Here is a 20,709-nt window from a genome sequence, read left to right as displayed (position 1 = left end):
CATTTCGGGTCCAACTTATCCATAACTGAGCACCAGCAGAATACAGTGGTGGAAAACTTTCCTCTTCAGGCAAAGTGGAAAGTTCCCTTGAAATATAATTCTTGTTTCTTCCAAGTGTGCTCCATCCCATCTTCATTCTCCTACTGATTTTATTCAAAAAGTTCGTATACATTTGTTATTTGCCGGCCAATGTAGACAGTCTTCGACTTCTAGTTCTATTCCATTTATTTCAATCTTCACAGACCTGACACATTTTTGTTGAACATCACTTTGGTCTTGCTGAGATTCATACGGGGGCAACATTCTTACTTGCTTCGGCGAGTTCTTCAGTTTGTTGCTGGAGGTTTTGTAGATTTCTGGCAAAAATAGCAAATCGTAGGTGACTGAAATAATCACCGTTGATTGTGATTCCTTTTCTTCCCAATCATGAACAATTCAAGTGTTGCAGTTAAAAGCTTTGGTGACATGGTGTCCCCCTGCCACACTCCCTTGCAGATCCTTATCTTGCTTCTATCTTCATGTAATCTAATGGTTGATGTGGCACTCTTGTAAATGTTCTTTCTAATATCAATGTACGCTTCTTCTACATTTTAAATGCATCTAGGACTGCTGCGGTGTAGACAGAAGCCAATGCTTTTTCGTAGTCGACGAATCCTATGACAAGTGATAGATCGTATTAATTACTTCAAGATATCGCTTCTTATACGACTTGGATGTGATCCATTGTGTTTTATCCACTGCGAAATCGTGCTTGTTCTCGAGGCTGGGCAAAATCTAGGGTCTGTTGCAACTGATTAGTGAGTATCTTTGAAAAAATCTTGTGAGTGATTAGAAGTTGACTGCTTGGTCTGCTTTCTTGTGGTTGAGGATAACTATGACATTACTCCATTGCTTTGGAATTTTCCCATTTTAGCAGCATGTAAAGAGTTTTTTGCAAGGATTCTTTCTAATTCTTCCCCAGCTTCTTTCAAGATTTCAGTTGTAATTCCATTTTCCCCGGAAGCCTTCCCTTTCTTCATCGATTTTTATTGCTTTTGTCACTTCTTTTGGAAGGACGCGCATGATGCATCATTGGTGGTCTCTTCTCGCTTGTCCTCAGTTGGATTATGCCCTGTTTTTACGTAGCCGTCCTCAACTCTCTATAAGTGTACAATCCTCCATTGTTGATCCATCGTCTTATTTGAGAGCATTGATTTGCTTCTTTTCATAGTCTTCCCCACCATATCACAGGTACATTTTCTTACATCTTCAGTTACAAGCTTGCAGATTGTTTTGCACGGCTTTGTATATTCAATTCTTATTCTTGCGTCTTGGGATTGCTTCCTTCCTTGTTTCCTCATGAATTGTTTATCAGATATTTTCTTATCTTGTTTTTTGTTTGCGATTCCTCCAGTTTTTCTTCTGAGCTTTCAACTACAATCTTCAATGGTTCTTCATAATCATTTGTTAAAGTGTCCCCATGCATTTTGTGCGAGCTGAAGCGATTTTTCAGTTCTAGTTTAAATTCTCTGCTGTTATTCAAGAGGTTATTGATGATTGTTTTTTGTTGTTTTAATCGGTTTTCTTCTTTCCAACGTCGCCTTCATGCAGCGAACCAATCGGTGATCACTGCTAGTCTCCAAACGGTTAAGGACTGTGCAGCCTTCAACCACCTGTTTCTTGTTTGGATATAGTCCATTTCATTACTGACCCATTGGGTTCATTCCATGTGCATTTTCTATTTGAATTCTTCTTAAAGAATGCGTTCATGATGTAGAAGTTTTTTTGTTACCGTAACCCTACTTGCCAACTGATGCTTCGTCTTTCTCATGGGCACCAATCTTTGCATTGAAATTTCCCATAACAATCTTGGTGACAATTTCCATTGTTGTTAAGTTGGCTGATTTCATGGTAGAAGTCTTCCACTTCATTGTCTAAATGACTTGATGTTGGAGCACACACTGGGATTATATGAAGCCTGTATCTTTGTCAACTGATTCTGGCTGCTCTTTCTGATGAGCTTTTATACTCAACTATGTTGTTTCTCCATCTCTTGTTAATCATCAAGCCTACTCCACTGATTCCTCTGTCTGTGTGTGTCTCTGTCTGTGTGTGTCTCTGTCTGTGTGTGTCTCTGTCTGTGTGTGTCTGTCTGTGTGTGTCTCTGTCTGTGTGTGTGTCTGTCATTGAATAGGTGTATGCTTTAGAGTTTAATGAGGCCTTCTTCTTTTCTTCTTACTTCACGAAGGACAACAATATCCCATTTAATCTTTTCAAGTTCGTCTTCCATTTCTTGCCGTGGTGCTTCACTGGAGAGAGTCCAACAGTTGAAGTAGCCAGGTTTATATTTGAATGACTGCTTTTGTTTAACCTCTGGCTTCATGTCTTCGTCCTGAATGCTGTCCTGCCCAGGGACATTCCAGCCTTTGGATAATGAGGGTCATTGCTTTCTGGTGTATTTTTATTTTTTGTAATATTTGGTGGTTGAAGCCCTACGTGCCATGCCATCCTCATTTGCATGTTGGCAAGTACCTTTCCCACTTTAGCTTGGGTATAGTGTTCAAGCTTTCATAGTATGGTTAAACCTTCCCGCACAACTACCACTATACATGTTCCTGAACACTCGTTGCCACCTTCCTGCAACTATGAGGCAGTGAGAAGGATTTGATTCTCGTGCTGTCGCAGCATGGAGGCTTACAAAATGGGTGCAAAGACTCCCCCACCCTAATAAACACTTACTTTAATGCAAGACCTGGTGTTCTGGATTTTCGTGTGTGTGTGTGTGTATGTTTGCGTACGTACACACTGAAGAGTTCTTTATGGTTTGTGTTCCTGGCACAGTTGGATTCCCCCAGTAAGCCTGTGATCCGTCCATATCAGCGCCCAACGCCCCAGCAGATCTGTTACCAGAGGATTCAGCATTCACAGGAGCAGGCCTCCCAGCTCATAGCCCAGCAGCAGGTAGCACAGAAAGCCTCAGCCATTGCCCAGAAAGCCTTGCCATCTCTGTCTGGGAAGAAGAGAAGGATCGCACATTTTCCAGGCCTGCTCTCCTCCTCCCCACGGCAACCGCTCTCACCAGGTAACGGAAGGGCTAATTCTCCGAGGGCCGGCATCTCCATCTCCGTAGGGTAATTATTGAGAAGCGTCACTTGGGACGTGTTCCTATAAATTATCCAGTCGTGGCACAAACTATACATATATATTTTTTTACAAGGTCTTTAATATTTCTGTCCAGTAATAAAAGCATTGAAGGAGATAGAAAGGTCAGTCCTTCCTAGGACTAAAGTGTACGACATGTTGGAGGGGTCACTTGTGGGTGGGTCAGGCCTTTTCCTTTACACCAATTTTTAGACATGTGCTAAGATTTGAGGGCTGCTCCCTTTTGACTGATATCGCTGTGTTCAAAAAGTTTGCACAGGCAAAACTCCCCATCCCATGTATTTTATTGTTTACAAACATTTCCTCCATTCAGAAGTCCTGAAGAAATGCTCTAGATATGGATACATCTCCAATATCTAGAGAAACGAGACACCAAATCTTTGCTTGCGGCATGGTTAGATTAGTTTAGTAAAGCCAATTAGATTGTTTAGTTCTTTAAAAAAAAGGGTGTTTTCTGTCTGGCTATGTTGGGATTGCACCTTTTTGAAGGAGGGAAAAGCGGTGGGATTGGTAAAAGCTGCCTTTTTGTTTCATACAGATGTAAAAAAGCCGATCGTAAAGACCTCACTGGGCACCACTCCAATGTCCAACGGATTAGCCTCAACCCTAAAGGCTCGAACGCTGACCGGCATGGCATCTAAAACCACCACCACAGCCGTGCAGAGGAGGCAGGCGCACGTGCCATCGCTGCAGGTACCCACCTACACACCACCCAGGTGCAATACCCACACAGCCGTGGGGCAGTACCTACCTGAGCTGTGAGCGCCAAGCACTGCCCACACCAGGTACAGTACCTACCTGAGCTGTGAGCACCAAGCATTGCCCGCACAGCCGTGGGGCATTACCTACCTGAGCAGTGAGCGCCAAGCATTGCTCACACCAGGTGCTATACCCACACGAGCTGTGAGCGCCAAGCATTGCCCACACAGCCATGGGTCAGTACCTACCCGTTACTTTGTAACGTTGACACCCTTTTTTTTTTTTTTTAACTCTGTCCTTTCTCTCCCCTACTTCGATCTTTCTTCCGCTTGTTATTTCTCACTGGCTTAATTTCCTTCCCATTTATTTATTTATTTTCTCACTGATTTTCAATCTGTTTCTTTAATACCGCCTCGTCTCCCTCCTCCCCAGAGTGCCAGTCTAAAGAGGCCAGTGCTCCCCACCGAGTTCGGTGCCAAAGTACCAACCAACGTTCGCCAACGATACCTCAACCTGTTCATTGACGAGTGCCTCAAGTTCTGTGCCTCCCAGCAGGATGCCTTCGACAAGGTCTGGGCCACGGCAAACGTGGGGGAAGAGAGAGGGGTGCTCGGGGGGGAGGGAGGGTCACTTCACCCTTCCACTGCCGGGGCACTGACGCTTGATAACCTCTCGCCACAGGCTCTCGCAGAAGAAAAGGTGGTGTACGACCGCAGCACCAGCAGGAATATCTACCTGAACGTGGCCGTCAACACCTTGAAGAAGCTGAGGGGCCACGTGCCCAGCTCCGCTGCAGCCTCCACCAGTGCGTATATGCCATCCCAGGGCTGCAGGGCCTTTAACCCTGTCACTGCCAGAGCCGCCTGCACAGCATCACTCTGCGTGCTGGTTACAGCCTGCACAGAGGATGCAGGGCACCCTCCTCCTGCAGACGAGCGGTTAAATGCTTGCTCCTTCCCGGTACAACCTTTAGCGCTTTGTCGTGAGACGCTCCGTTTTTCCGGAGGAATATCGACGCAGTTAAATCTTAATGGGGTCTTAGAGCGGCAACCTTTCCATTGTATGTTATTATTTTTGTGGCTTTTTTTTTAAATCTCAGTTTATTTAGCATTTTTCGACATTGCAATAAAAAGGACAAATAAAACTGCGGTTGGGGGTACAGGGGGAGGAAAAAAGGGGTGGGATTACATCCGTGCTTAAAATACGGACAAGACGTTGATTGAGTGGCAGAAGGTTTTAATGGAAAAGTGCAAATATGGCTAGCACTAACTTACGCCAGTATCTGCTTTGAAAGCAGTGTGGGTAGGGAAGGGGTGTGCAGTCCACGCACAGCAAGGGCTCTATTTTCATAGCCTTATTATTAATATAGATGTTGCCATTACACATCTTTTAAAGGATGATTTCTGTCCCATCTCCGCAAGCCACCCAGTGCAGCCAGCCATGATTCCCAAGCTTTCGTGAGTTTCACATCTAACTAGCTGGTCATTGTTTCCATGGCCATCACCTACCATTTACATTGGTAATGTGTCCCATATCTTGGGTCAATCTGTTAACATGTAGCTGCAATACTAACCCTTGTAGCCAATAATAGGAGAGATTAACTTTTGGGCTGGGAGCACATGTACTGGTGTGTCTAACACAGCCACCCATGGGTCTGCTGGTATGGAAGACCCCAACACGAATATTTCAGACCACAGGGAAACAATCTTTCGACACTCCCAACAGGTATGGACCATAGACCCGACCTGTTTGTATGCAATTTTAAAAATTGTATAGAAATATCTGTTTTTATAGAGTGGACAAGGTTACATCATTTTAGGGTCAGTCCCAACTTGCTTCAACAGCAGCCAGGGAAAGTGTTCTTTACAGTAAGGGCAGTTATAATGTGGCGTTTACTACAGATGGTGACTGTAATGGCAGACGCAGGAGAGCTCGTTAAGGAAAGGTTGGATATACCAAATAAGTAAACATGGGAAGGGTGTTGATCCAGGAAGAAATAGTTTTGTCATCACTGGAGTCATTGTTCCTGTTATGCGACTTAATTAGTTACTGTTTTTTTGTTCGCCTTCCTCTGGATCTTTAGATACTCATCCTATATTTATATTTGTATATCTGTCATCTAAATGTGTCATGGGTATTGAACTTGATGGACATGTCTTTCTGGCTTTTAAATTTTTTTTTTTACTGCAGAAAGTGAACTGAAGATGGTGCCTTTTTTTTATTTTTTATAACGCTTTTTAAGCACATTTAGTGGGGTGGAGGGGGGTACAGAAAGAAAAGGGGATAAGTGCATTAGTCCTCTTGGTATATTTCAATTTGATACAGGTGCCATTTTTAATAGCTTAACGCTGCAATCCAAGCTGTTTTATTTTTTTACATCCGATTGAAGCAGGGGGTCTCCAGAGCTGAGCCCCACTAATTTCCTCTCCTGGGACTCCCTGATACCGGAGATACCTCGGTAGTGGGCGTCAGTAGCCGCTCCAGCTCGAATCCAGGGTTCACATGGCGGCTTTTCGAAGCTCCGATGGCCATTTGGATGCTGCAGGTGATACCGGCAGAGGCAGTATCTCGGGAAGAAAGGGGTCCCAGAGCTGAAATTAACGGGGTTCAGCTGCAATCCCCCCACCCCTCCCTGCTTCAATCCGTTATACAAAATAAAAAATAAATAAAGCTGAAATTCTTCCTTTTAAATGGAACTGATGGATGCCACTTTGTTCTTTTGGGAGGGAGAGGGGTGTTAAAATTGACCAGTAGAAGTATTTAATAAAAAAAACACAAGTGGTAAACCAGCTTTGGGGAGATATTTTTACAACCTTCATGTAATGTATTTTGGTGACGTCCGTCCTCAAAACTAGAGGTAGATTGCCTTCTGTCGGTCCATGGTTTATATCGTTCTTATGAAGCTGTCACTAGTCAAACGGATAAATGGAAGTAGCTGATGGGCAGGAATTCAGTGCTACTGAAGAAAAGCAAAACATTCATTTTGAAATGGATGCAAATATGTCGAACATACATAAAGGGGTGTATGGGATTCAATCCTCCGAACGAGCTGGTTTTGTACTGGGAAAGTGTTCTTGTTAACCCGCAAACTGTAGACCATGTTAAATTGCAGAGTACTTTCATGTTGAGGCACTCTGGCACTGCCCAGCCCCAGCCGGCTCCTGGCCTCTCTTCCAGCGCTGCACACTTTTCCTTCGCCATCACGGAGTTTCTCGTGCCCATCGTCATTTTATTTCTTTTTTTGCTCCCACAACAGAAAGCGTCAACAAGAAAACCGTGTCTCACGAGTCCGTCTTGGGGGGGAAGAGAGCGGTGACTACCAGCTTCTCTCTGCAACGCTGCAGCACCATCCGGGAGGAGGAGCTGACAGGTATACCAAATATCTCACTAGCCCAAGTGCGGGCTTAGAACAGGGGTGCTCATCTCCAGCTCTCACGACCCTCCCAGTTTCAGCACAGATGGTTCAGTTTGCGACTGAGCCACCTATGCTTAAGCTGGGATATCCTTAAAACCAGACCTGGTGGGGGGGGGGAGGTCTTGAGTGCTGGAGTAGAGGACCTTACAGCCCCCACCTACCCTGGAAAAGACTGCAGCCGCCAAGATCGATCACCCCACCCCCGTAGATGCATATCTAAATGCATCTTAAATCGCACAGTAGTTGCAATAAAGGGGGGGGGGGGGGTGGTGGGAGAACTCTGCGACCTAAGTGATACTACATATGTAATCCCTTCTCTGTAGGTCTCTGGCAGGGAAAGGGTCAAGCTGTTTGGGAAAGAGCTGGGCGGGCAGGTTGTTTGTGTGCTTGGGTGTGTATTCCCAGTATTAGGGTTTGGCAATAACAAAACATGTCTTCCGGTTTACGATATTAAGACATTTATCGTGAAGATGGCGATCGCGTTCTGTTCAGCAGGGAGGGAAAACACGACATTTTACCTTTTTAGGTTAATGTTTAATAAATCATGAAGGCAGTATTTCGGTTTTAGCAAAAGGGTTTATCTGGACGTTTGGCGCAAAGGGCTGCAACAGAGGAAAAGAAACTATGTGAAAGAACAGTGTTCTTATAATATTATAGAGCAGTTTTGTATAATGCTACTTCGCTTAAGAGTCTGTTTGAATTTGAAGAGTCCTTCTGCAGTCCTCAGCAAATGGGGAACAGCACCTTAATGAAGGAGTTCATAAAACAACATGGCATAATAACGTTTTAATAAAATTAAAAGAAAAAGATGATTGCAAACTCGCACACAATAAAATTGTGTGCGCAGTCGAATTTTAAGCTTTCCAGCTATACCCCATTGGAGTCCCTGGTTCCTGCCCTGGGTCCGCAGTGTTGCTTGCTCACTCTGGGTTTTATGGGATTCTCCTCCGGGGGCCGTCCCCCTCCCCACGGTGTTGCTTTCCCTGGTTTGCCCCTTTTGTGCGTCGCTGCTTCATAGACCTCCTCCCGGGTAGTGCTTTGGACCAGGTTGCTGTCCTCCGTTCGGTGTATGGGATAATTCCTGGCGCTGTGTAGTCAAAAACTCTTCCGGGTGTCCTGACGTCAGAATGAAACTACAGTGGCTCAGGAGGGACACCCTACGCGTTTCGCGAATTCAATTCACTTAGTCAGTGGATAGTTCATGAGGGTTGGTGAAGCCTGTTATATACCCACCAGCCTGCCCATTCGCTGTAACTGATTACTCATTTGGAACACCCTTGGGTGAGCAGTGTAACGCTGTGGCTTATGTTATCTATAATACTTGCTTTTGGGTATGCAGCCTTCGATGGATTACAGCGCTTGAGAAATTAATTACAAACATATGTAGTTTGGATGAAATATATAAAAGCAACTTGTGGTTCTATTTATTTATTTAATCCATAAATTATTTAATATATTTTATAATAAAACCCAATACTTTTATCTCTTATATATTTCATCCAAACTATATATGTTTCTAATTGGTCTCTAAAGCGTTGTAATCCATCTAAGGCTGCATACCTAAAAGCAAGTATTATAGATAACATAAGCCACAGCGTTACACTGATCACCCAAGGGTGTTCCACATGAGTAATAAGTTACAGCGAATGGGCAGGCTGGTGGGTATATAACAGCCTTCACCAACCCTCTTGCACTATCCCCCGACGAAACGAATTGAATTTGCGAAACGCATAGGGTGTCCCTCTTGAGCCACTGTAGTTTCATTCTGACGTCAGGACACCCAGCAGAAGGACTCTTCAAATTCAAACGGACTCTTAAGCGAAGTAGCATTTTACAAAACTGCTCTATAATATTATAAGAACACTTTTCTCTTCCACATACAGTTTATTTTCCTCTGTTACAGCCCTTTGCGCCCTAACGCCCAGATAAACCCTTTCGCTAAATCTTGTGAGGGGACCAGGAAATCCCCTAATATGGACTGTGGCTGCAGGACTAATATTTTGGAATCCAACTGTTTTATTTTAATTAATTATATTTATTTATCTATTTATTTATTTTTCTTAGGTTCTTCTATTTTTATTTTTCATTGTGTCCTTTAAATTTTTATTCTTTAAGTATTTTATTTATATATCCATTATTTGGTAAGCTGTTTAGCGCTTCCTTCCACCGCTGCAGTATTTCGGTTTTAACACCCATTTAAAAATGTACAATGAGTACTTCTGCCGATCCCTGAACGGCCGAGATCGGGGACAGGATTAGGATGGAGGCTGAAGTGGGGGAGAGGGGCTGCTATCCCGGATGTGTGGGGAAGGAAGGATGAGGGGTGCTGAGATCCTTTTTACATTGGCAGATGTGTCTTTTAAAAGGCTGCCTTTTTTGCCTTCAAAATCCTATGTTTAAAAAAAAAAAAAAAAAACTAAATCTGTTGTGTAATGTTAGATCATATTTACTCCATTTCTCTCCCCCCCCACCCCCCATCCCTCACACACTGTCTTTATGTCCATTTTAATGAGTTTTAATGTATTGAGCTTCCTTGGGTTGCTTTAGAAGCCATTTAGGAATCTACAGCACTTCCTCGTTTGAAATGGGCGGCCATCTTGTCTGCCCTGGGAAGACCGTTCTTTGCTTATTGATAGGCAGCTTAGATACTTTGCCTTAAAGTTGAGCAACGGCAGAAACTAACAAAATCAAAAAATAAACAAAATTAAAATGGTGTGGGCCAATGCCACTTGAAGCTACATCCCGCGAGCTGTCACTGTGTGACTGAGGAGGAGTATATTTTATTATCGCACTATTCCGATCATATTGCCCAACTCTCTGGTTCCAATATTTCTTACATTGCTCTTGGCCAAATGCGATGTCCCCTGTATCTTCATATTCACTCCGTGTGTGTGTATACAGACGCTGTGCTGTACACAAAGCTGAAGGATTACTTCCTGACCATGGAGCAGCTGCAGGAAAACGGATACCCCCTGCCACATCCAGATAAGCCCGGCCGAGCCCTGGTCTTCACCGCCGGGGAGGAGAAGAAGACCTCCGATTGTAAGTGTGCAAGCTTTCCACACCCTCTTCCTCCCAGCATGCTGCCTGGGGGTCTGGGGGGAGAGCGGGGCGGGTGTGTTGCGTTTTTGAGTGCACTGAGGTACCCTGCAACAACACCGGTGTTGTCTGTGTACTGAGATGCTGTATACGATCAATCACAAAGTCTGTACATTCAGATACTGAATTCAGTCGGTAGATACTGTTGAGTCTGTATATTCAGTCTGTACACTGGGTATAGTCTTGTAGATTATGAAATGCTTTTTGACGGCCCCTACGATTTGAAAGCCTTTTCTGCTAAAAGCTGCATGTCCTATTTAATCCCCCACACCTTTCAGAGGGGCCAAAATGTATATAGATATCCCTCGTGTCAAAGACAGGAATTCTATGATATCCGGCCTGTTCCTTCTCCCACAGCAGGGTGACAAAGGACCTGTGACCCATTGAATCTGTGCCTCATTGCACAGCAACACAGAATGTACCTGTAGCAGGGTGATGGGAAGGACCAGTAACCTAGCAAATCTGTTCCTCCCACTACAGAGTGACACAGAAAAGGGGCCGATAGACAATGGAATTTGCCCCTCCCACAGCAGGGTGACCATGACAGACAGAAGGGACCTATGACCTATAAAGGCTTCCCCTCCCACTGTAGGGTGGCAGTCTCCAACCAAGTTGTGTTTTGCAGTATAATAGATCAGCTTTATGTGCAATGTGTGTAACATTAGAGACGCTGTCCCCTTTCTCTGGCTCAGTAGGCGGTAGTCATGTGACGACTCGTGCTCTTGTTCATGCGGCTGTACTCTCACTCCCTGCTCTTCTCCCCCCACAGCCTTCTGCAGAGTTTGCTGTCGCTGTGGAGCAGAGTACTTTGTGTCGCCCAGCGGGAACTGCGTGCGCAGGGAGGAGTGCGTTCATCACTGGGGGCGCCTGCGCAGGCAGAGAGGTGCCGTCTGACGCAGGGAGGGGCTGAGGCAGCTACAGACTGTGTGTGTGAGAATTACAGGGGGCTTCAGTTGCATTGGTGTGAGAGGAGGGAGTGAGTCGTGGAATAACTGAAGAGGGCGCGGTGCAGTGATGGAGCTGTATGAGCAGAAGGCAGTAGCGTGCAGTGACTGCTGTGTGTGCAAGGTGGGCTTGCAGTGCAGTTTTTAGAACTGTATAGCAAGAAGTGGATTGCAGTGATAGAGCTGGCGGCGTGTGTTTATAGTAGGTGGTGCCATGACTGGGCTCGGTATGTGTGTATAGCAGGCGGTGCAGTGATGGGGTTGGGTGTGTGGAGCAGACGGCGCAGTGACGTGTGTGTGTAGCAGGCATCGCACTGACGTGTGTGTGTGTAGCAGGCGGCGCAGTGACGTGTGTGGAGCAGGCGGCGCAGTGACGTGTGTGGAGCAGGCGGCGCAGTGACGTGTGTGGAGCAGGCGGCGCAGTGACGTGTGTGGAGCAGGCGGCGCAGTGACGTGTGTGGAGCAGGCGGCACACGTGTGTGTGTGTGTGTGTGTGTGTGTGTGTGTGTGTGTGTGTGTGTGTGTGTGTGTGTGTGTGTGTGTGTGTGTGTGTGTGTGTGTGTGTGTGTGGCAGGCATCGCACTGACGTGTGTGTGTGGGGCAAGCATCGCACTGACGTGTGTGTAGCTGGCAGCGCATTGACGTGTGTGTAGCTGGCAGCGCATTGACGTGTGTGTGTGTAGCTGGCAGCGCACTGATGTGTGTGAGAGCAGGCGTCGCAGTGACGGGTTTGTGTGTGTGTGTGTGTGGTAGGCGGTGGTGTGTGTGGAGCAGGCATCGCAGTGACGGGTGTGTGGGGGGAGCAGGCGCGCGCGTGTGTGTGTGGTAGGCGGTGGTGTGTGTAGCAGGCGGCGCAGTGACTGGGGTGTGTGTGGGGTTACCAGGCGGCGCAGTGACCGGGGTGTGTGTGGGCGGAGCAGGCGACGCAGTGACTGGGGTGTGTGTGGGGTGACCAGGCGGCGCAGTGACTGGGGTGTGTGTGGGGTGACCAGGCGGCTCAATGACCGGGGTGTGTGTGGGCGGAGCAGGCGACGCAGTGACTGGGGTGTGTGTGGGGTGACCAGACGGCTCCATGACCGGGGTGTGTGTGGGCGGAGCAGGCGACGCAGTGACTGGGGTGTGTGTGGGGTGACCAGGCGGCGCAGTGACTGGGGTGTGTGGGGTGACCAGGCGGCGCAGTGACTGGGGTGTGTGTTGGGTGACCAGACGGTGCAGTGACCGGGGTGTGTGTGGGGTGACCAGGCGATGCAGGGACTGGGGTGTGTGTGGGGTGACCAGGCGATGCAGGGACTGGGGTGTGTGAGGGCGGAGCAGGCGACGCAGTGACTGGGGGGTGTGTGGAGCAGACGGCGCTGTGTGTGTGTGTAGCAGGTGGCGCAGTGACCGGGGTGTGTGTGGGGTGACCAGGCGGCTCAGTGACCGGGGTGTGTGTGGGCGGAGCAGGCATCGCAGTGACAGGTGTGTGTGGATTAGACGGCGCTGTCAGTGTGTGTAGCAGGCATCGCAGTGACGGGTGTGTGGGGGGTGACCAGGCGGCGCAGTGACCGGGGTGTGTGAGGGGTGACCAGGCGGTGCAGTGACTGGGGTGTGTGTGGGCGGCGCAGTGACAGGTGTGTGTGGATTAGACGGCGCTGTCAGTGTGTGTAGCAGGCATCGCAGTGACGGGTGTGTGGGGGGTGACCAGGCGGTGCAGTGACCGGGGTGTGTGTGGGGTGACCAGGCGACGCAGTGACTGGGGTGTGTGTGGGGTGACCAGGCGACGCAGTGACTGGGGTGTGTGTGGGGTGACCAGGCGGTGCAGTGACCGGGGTGTGTGTGGGGTGACCAGGCGACGCAGTGACTGGGGTGTGTGTGGGGTGACCAGGCGACGCAGTGACTGGGGTGTGTGTGGGGTGACCAGGCGACGCAGTGACTGGGGTGTGTGTGGGGTGATCAGGCGGTGCAGTGACCGGGGTGTGTGTGGGGTGACCAGGCGATGCAGGGACTGGGGTGTGTGTGGGCGGAGCAGGCATCGCAGTGACGGGTGTATGAGGGGTGACCAGGCGGTGCAGTGACCGGGGTGTGTGTGGGGTGACCAGGCGATGCAGTGACTGGGGTGTGTGTGGGCGGAGCAGGCATCGCAGTGACCGGTGTATGGGGGGAGCAGGCGCGCGTGTGTGTGGTAGGCGGTGGTGTGTGTAGTAGGTGGCGCAGTGACCGGGGTGTGTGTGGGGTGACCATGCGGCGCAGTGACTGGGGTGTGTGTGGGGTGACCAGGCGACGCAGTGACCGGGGTTGTGTGTGGGTGGAGCAGGCGACGCAGTGACTGGGGTGTGTGTGGGCGGCGCAGTGACTGGGGTGTGTGTGGGTGGAGCAGGCGGTGCAGTGACCGGGGTGTGTGTGGGGTGACCAGGCGGTGCAGTGACCGGGGTGTGTGTGGGGTGACCAGGCGACGCAGTGACACGGGTGTGTGTGGGTGGAGCAGGCGACGCAGTGACTGGGGTGTGTGTGGGTGGAGCAGGCGACGCAGTGACCGGGGTGTGTGTGGGGTGACCAGGCTATGCAGTGACTGGGGTGTGTGTGGGCGGAGCAGGCGACGCAGTGACGGGTGTGTGTAGAGCAGACGGCGCTGTGTGTGTGTGTAGCAGGCGGCGCAGTGACGAGTGAGTGGGGGGAGCAGGCGCGTGTGTGTGTGTAACAGGCGGTTGTGTATGTAACAGGCGGTTGTGTGTGCGTGTGAGGAGCAGGCGGTGCAGTGACTGAGCTTTGTGTAGGGAGTGGGCGGTGCAGTGACGGGTGCGTGGTGAGCTGGCGGTGCAATGACAGGGCGCAGTGACGGGTGCGTGGTGAGCTGGCGGTGCAATGACGGGTGTGTGGGGAGTTGGCGGTGCAATGACGGCGCAGTGACGGGTGTGTGGGGAGTTGGCGGTGCAATGACGGGTGTGTGGGGAGTTGGCGGTGCAATGACGGCGCAGTGACGGGTGCGTGGTGAGCTGGCGGTGCAATGACGGGTGTGTGGGGAGTTGGCGGTGCAATGACGGCACAGTGACGGGTGTGTGGGGAGTTGGCGGTGCAATGACGGGTGTGTGAGGAGTTGGCGGTGCAATGACAGGGCGCAGTGACGGGTGCGTGGTGAGCTGGCGGTGCAATGACGGGTGTGTGAGGAGTTGGTGGTGCAATGACGGCGCAGTGACAGGTGCGTGGTGAGCTGGCGGTGCAATGACAGGGCGCAGTGACGGGTGCGTGGTGAGCTGGCGGTGCAATGACAGGGCGCAGTGACGGGTGCGTGGGGAGTTGGCGGTGCAATGACCGGGCGCAGTGACGGGTGCGTGGGGAGTTGGCGGTGCAATGACGGGTGCGTGGGGAGCTGGCGGTGCAATAACATGGCTGTGTGTTGCACCTTACAATATCTGTGCCTCTCCTGTCTCAGTGCCCGGTGGATGGGAGACTCATTACAACTGCTGCTCTGGTGCTGTGGGTTCATCTGGATGCCAAGTGGGGAAGGTAAGAAATGTAATGTAGCACTCGCAGCCACCTTTTAACCTCTTCACTGCCAGTGGGTATTGTGTTGGACATTAGCAGATTTTCTTCACTTTGCCAGCAATGTATAGTAGCCGTGGCACACTGAGGAGCTGCAGTTACTCAATACGCCAGCAGGTGGTAGCAGATGCCTGTCCCTCAGCACTAACTGTGCTCCTGCCTGGTTATGATTTGTGTGTTAATGCTGCAGACCAAGCAATATCCTACATGTGTTTTTATTTATTTTTTAAATAAATCAGTCCTGTACTATAAGCAAATATTTGTAGAATAAAAAATAAGATATTTTTAATGTATTATAACGTAACAAACATTTTCTGTTTCTATAGCAACCATTTGCAAAGTCACATCCCCTTCCTCTTCTGAAACAGGCTCTGGCACACCCCTTTTTGAACCTTGTCCTCTCTAGCAGTGCACCAATTGTATCTAGTGACTGCTTGGTCACATGATCTTCCTTAGAGAACTTTGCATCTTTGGTCCTCTTCCATTTAGTGAACCCCCGAGCCGAATCATTGCCGATCGACCAGCAACTTAGCTAATTACTTATCATTGTGTGTATTGTATTGATGCACATATTAAATGGGTGGGGTGGGGTGAGGAATTGACAGTTTGGACTGCTGCTTTAACTGAAAAACACCACCGTTTGATCATCTTGCATTTCCAGTTAAAACCGATAGAAGCCCAGCCACAGTTAGGAGGCAAAGGTATCCCAGGGGAATATGGAAACTAAAGAAAAGTGCGCCGATCCGCGCCAAAAATCCAATGTGTCCATGTTCTCCCATTATAACACTGACCAGTAGTTGCCGCAGGAGTCCTGTAAAAACATTGCTCCTCTGGCTGTGAAGTGGTTAACCTCCTCCTCCTCCTGCTGCCTTTCCAGCAACACGTGCAGGACGGCCGTAAGGAGAACCTGGACGGCTACGTCAAGACATTTGAGAAAATGCCGCAAGCCGACGGGAACTCTGGGGTGTATGCGCTGGACTGCGAGATGGTGAGGAGGAGACGGGACGCTGCACAGAGTGTCAGTTGCTAACATAAGAAGGGAGAGGAGACTCGTATTCACTCCCTCTCGAATGCAGTGTGTCTGCGACTGAGACTGTCAGTGTTTTGGTGACCAATATTTTTGTAAATGAGTTGCAGTACTTGTCGTGTGTCTGTACATCAGTGTTTGGCTGTCTGATTTGGTGTATTTTTGTGAACGAGGCACAGATGTCTGACGTGTGTGTGTGTGTGTCTGCTACTTGTGTAGGTACACCGGTGCTTTTGCTGACTGTCTCCTCTCCTCAGTGTTACACCACGCATGGGCTGGAGCTGACACGCGTCACTGTCATAAACTCTCAGCTCAAGGTCGTGTACGACACCTTCGTCAAACCAGACAATAGGATTGTGGATTATAATACAAGGTGAGATGGCAGCGTTACACAGGCTCTGACCTGATGCGCGATTGCTGCTGTGTGAGGCTTTGTATTGGGGATCTGGGAGATAAAAGCCATAATACTCGTCAGCGATATGTTTATTTTACCTCCCTGTGCCGCAGGTTTTCTGGCGTGACAGAGGAGGATCTTCAGAACACGAGCATCACGTTGCGGGATGTACAGGCGGTGCTGCTCTGCATGTTTAACGCAGACACCATCCTGATTGGGCACAGCCTTGAGAGTGACCTGTTTGCACTGAAGGTACTGCCCCTCTCTCCCTCTACAACTCTGCTCCCACCTCAATTCCCCCGATTTACTGATAGTCCAACACAGTCCTCAGGGCAGGATTTCAAGGAAATACGGGACCACTACTACGCAAGTTCTCATTGATAAGTAACCCATTTGCTGCAGTAGGTTTAGTGTTTAGGCTCTGATTTGAAGTATGTTAGACACCGTGTGACCTTGGCCTGGTGTGAGGACCCAGACTGAGATATGTAATGAGGCAGCATGTACGAGCCTGCACCGACATCCGCTTCCTCTCCCCTCAGATCATCCACCTCACCGTGGTGGACACCGCGATCGTCTTCCCTCACCGACTGGGCATGCCGTATAAGCGTGCTTTGCGCACGCTGATGGCGGACTACCTCCAGCGTATCATCCAGGACAACGGTAAGGGGGAGCGGGTATTTTGAGCACTTCAGCTCCATCTCTGTGGATTCTTTTTCTATCCTTCTGCGGTTAACAACTTTGCTGTAACACCTCTGGCAGGGAAGTGGTTAAAGGAGAAACAAATGCAGACTTAATACTGGCACGGTATGTGTCCCCCTACTCCCCCCCAAAAAAATATTTAGAGAAAAATGAGCAATAAACTTTTGTGATTGGAGTTGGAATGAGATTTATTAGTTTTTCAAAAACTAAAGGGTAGGCCATTTTTTTTTTCTAAGCCCCGCAAATCTGCGTGAGTGGGTATATTCATAGCTTTAGCTATTAACCCTTTCACTGACGTAGGGGCCAGACAGGAACCTCCCCCTTGTTGCTGTCATGGCCTGACTGACCATGTCCCTCTTTCTGTCCCAGTGGAGGGTCACGATTCCAGCGAGGACGCCTGCTCCTGCATGGAGCTCATGATGTGGAGGCTAAAGGAAGACGCCAAAGTGAAGCGGTGACCCCTCCCACCTTCTTCCCCTCCAGTACCCCGGCACCGACTTCTCTCCCGAGGATGCTCGCTCCACCCTACAGCCCTGGTGCAGAGACTCGCCCAGCGTAACCCGGGGGAGGAACGGTAACGCCCCACAGTGTGGACACCGCTCTTCTCGAAAGAGGAGCAGCGGGGGAACTGCTGAGCAGAAGCTCGTTACACCGGCAACATGTGGTTCGTTAAGGACGTTGATCCCCAGCGGGGAGATGACCCTCCATTTCAAAGCTGCAAGACCCCCTCATGCACACCCTAAGGGTGGGGATCCCCATCATGACCACCACCATCTGGGTTTCCAATGAAATTGCATTAAGGGAGGAGGGCATTTGGCTGCTGAAGCCCCTTACTCTTTTGACTATCTTTGGATAGAAAAAAATGGCCGACAAGCCAAACCAGAAGGGTGTTGAAGTAGTCCTCCAAACAAAGAAATTAGTGGGGGTTTTTTTGTTTTGTTTTTTAAGGGGCGGGAGAAAACACAGCACATTAACTTGTAACCCCTTAGCTGCCAGGGGGTTAAAATGATTCAGCATCGTTTATGTTCTCCATTTTTTTTTTTCCCCCTTAAGTCCTAAATTCCACATTATCATCTTCACGATAAGCAACCGCAGCCACAATAATTATTTTGGCAGCAGCGATTTCTTGACCGTAATGTAATAATAATAATAAAAAAAACAATATATTTAACACGCAAAAAAATAGAGTATTTAACACATTGCAAAACCCTAATAAAGTAATTTATTTTTAATAAGGCGGTTTGACACCATGGGGTGTGATATGGGGGGTGGGGGCGGGAGGAGGGGAGAGAAAGACCTGTGCTGTTCAGCAAAAGACTTGGAAAGATTCAGGGATAAAAAAAAAAAAACGTTCTCGAACCCCTCCTCCTAGCAGAAGGGCAGCTCCGGGCATGGAAAGGGTTAATATCTTCGTCGTGGATGGTAATCCTGCAATCTAATATTACATTTCCGTTCATTTGAGGTTGGATTTTATTTATGCAAGGCTACCTGTAAGGATGGCCTACAGTCCCTATGAAATTAATCCCCTCAACACTGCAGAGCATCTGGTGTTAAAGTGGTTAAACCTTTTTTTTTCCCCCTTACCGTAACCCCCATCTCCCAACCCCTGCACCACGATTCTAATTTTGTGTTTAGCTCACTGAACCTCGAAAGCACCGAACCAATATTTTGAACCCCCTCTCTGCGTTCTGAAGTATCGTTCTAAATTTGGTGTAAGCCAAACCGGACATGTGCAAGAGATTTTTCCCACTGGCAGCAAAAGAGTTAAAAAAAAAAAAGGGGGATTAATAACATTCGAGCAGCAGTTTTTCTTCCCAATAACTGATATTACAGGGTTAATTTTCTTTTGGGGGAGGAGAGAAACAAAATGTGTTCCCCTTTTTATAAACCTGTTCCATCTGCCTCTTTCAGCCGAGTATATCTCATCACATCACGTGTCGGTGATGTAGGTGAAATCTCTCCAGCCATTTTGATTTCTTTTATTCCTTTCCCCGTGTGTTTTGCCGTTCAGTATGTGGGCTGCCCCAGCCAGAGAAATCCAGTGTTTGGGGATTAACCCTCTGAATGCTGACTGAGCCTGCACCCTGCTCTGAAGTCTATTTGATGGGGACATGAAATGATGCAGAGTTAGCTGCGTCTGTACCAAGAGCAGGGACTCTGCACGCACATTGGGCTTTAATAAAAGTGCATTTTGCTACTAAATAAATGCAGGCGCATTTAGGGCAAGTGTCCCAATGTGAAGAAAACATCACAAACGCATTGGGGGTTATTCTTTAAACTATGGTTAGTGCCGATCAGGTATCACATGGACCTTCCCATTGACTTCAGTGGGTTTCCATGAGACAGTGCCGGTCTGGGCGCTATCGCAGTTCAATAAATAACCTCTTCAGTTTTATCAGCGTCTGGGTCACTGATTATGTTTCTGGTAACCTGCCTAGCCGTCCCATATAAGACGTGGCTATTAATGAGTATTTCACATCCGGGCACATGAAGAAAGGATAAGGAGGGTTAGCGGCTTATTTTGGGTGTGCTCAACACCCCCCACGCACGTCAAGTTTTCAGGATATCCCTGATTCAGCACAAGTGGCTCAATGAGTGGCTGTCTTTTAGCAATCTGTGCTGAAGCAGGGATGTCCTGAGAACCTGACCTGTTGGGTGGGGGTCTAGAGGACTAGAAGTGAGCACCCCTGATGTAGGACGCTGATCCCATGCAGCAACAGCTGAGGAAGGAAAAGTTGAGGGGAGGGATCTGTAAATTTGGTGTAGTATGTGACCGTCCTCATGTAGAGACATGTTTGCACTGACCCCTTTGCTATGCACCGTCGCATTGCTTACATGTTACATGGTCCTTTAGCAGTGATGGGGTTAACAAACAAAAAAAATACACTCACTTTGCACCGGTATGTGTGCCAACTCTGCCTCTCCTCTGGACCTCGTGAGTGCTCAAGGGGTGTATGTGTATATGCTTATCACATGAGACTTACAACTGTGTATCTCAGTAGGGTCACAAAGTATTGGCACATCAGGGAACCCTATAGTGCTGTGCAGCGACACCTTTTCAGCCCTTACTGGTGTAGAAATGATTCAGGGTTTTGCTTGACACCCCCCACCGTCCCACCCCCCTTATTGACGCTGATGGGATTCTTGCTGAGAGCGAGCGATTCCTGGTAGTATTCATCAGACTCCATTTTGCAATAACACTGTAATAAACTCCAACCTTTTTTTAGTTCTCTAGATTAATTGAGGTTGATATTTTTATTGTACATAAATACTGTTAACCTGCTACTTTTTGTATATATATATATCTTTTTTTTTTTTTTTTTAATAAAACCCTGTAAAACAGCGTGCTTCTTGTCTTTCACGAACGTGTCTGTGCGAGCTAAAGAGGAGAGATCGGGTTTCTACCGAGTAGAGACACTGACAGCAACTAATATGGATGGTGTTGAATAAGAATCAAGAACCTCTGTTCGAGTCATTCAGAGCATCTGGGGGAATAGAGGAAGAGGGTGTAATCGGTTTCCTTAGAAAGGATTCAATACTCCTTAAAGCAACTGATTCTTAATTGTATCGTAAAAATTAATGTTTTGCATTTCTCCGGGTTTCAAACATAACCGCCACTACTAGTTTATCTGACTAATGACTATTTTACAGGTTTACTGGCTATGCCCTTTACGCAGGCGTAATGCGGCAGGCATGATCTTTTAGGGGCCCATGTTAAGCAGTAATAGGTGACATTGTACCCTCATTTGCATGTCATTTCCCAGAATCCCTA

At 48.3% G+C, this 20,709-nt stretch overlaps 1 protein-coding gene across 5 annotated transcripts in view; it reads left to right on the top strand.

Moving 5' to 3' along the window:
- Window positions 1–20,280, top strand: part of REXO1 (RNA exonuclease 1 homolog) — a 28,790-nt gene extending 8,510 nt beyond the window's left edge. For 2 of the 5 annotated variants that reach the window (XM_075611550.1, XM_075611551.1), the window contains exons 4-16: window positions 2,821–3,061; window positions 3,680–3,834; window positions 4,273–4,410; window positions 4,522–4,645; window positions 7,097–7,210; window positions 10,157–10,297; window positions 11,124–11,237; window positions 14,708–14,781; window positions 15,695–15,805; window positions 16,102–16,217; window positions 16,352–16,490; window positions 16,778–16,898; window positions 17,307–20,280. In XM_075611550.1, the coding sequence (XP_075467665.1) occupies window positions 2,821–3,061; window positions 3,680–3,834; window positions 4,273–4,410; window positions 4,522–4,645; window positions 7,097–7,210; window positions 10,157–10,297; window positions 11,124–11,237; window positions 14,708–14,781; window positions 15,695–15,805; window positions 16,102–16,217; window positions 16,352–16,490; window positions 16,778–16,898; window positions 17,307–17,395 (1,677 nt within the window). In that variant the 3' untranslated portion in view covers window positions 17,396–20,280. Of the gene's footprint in view, window positions 1–2,820; window positions 3,062–3,679; window positions 3,835–4,272; window positions 4,411–4,521; window positions 4,646–7,096; window positions 7,211–10,156; window positions 10,298–11,123; window positions 11,285–14,707; window positions 14,782–15,694; window positions 15,806–16,101; window positions 16,218–16,351; window positions 16,491–16,777; window positions 16,899–17,306 lie in introns of those variants that run through there. The other 3 variants (XR_012803514.1, XR_012803515.1, XM_075611552.1) reach the window with 3 other exon arrangements.
- The last annotated feature ends 429 nt before the right edge of the window (window positions 20,281–20,709 follow it).

Source organism: Ascaphus truei, chromosome 8, assembly GCF_040206685.1.
Source record: "Ascaphus truei isolate aAscTru1 chromosome 8, aAscTru1.hap1, whole genome shotgun sequence".
NCBI classification, from domain to species: Eukaryota; Metazoa; Chordata; class Amphibia; order Anura; family Ascaphidae; genus Ascaphus; species Ascaphus truei.
This window is presented reverse-complemented; position numbering and strand designations above follow the sequence as displayed.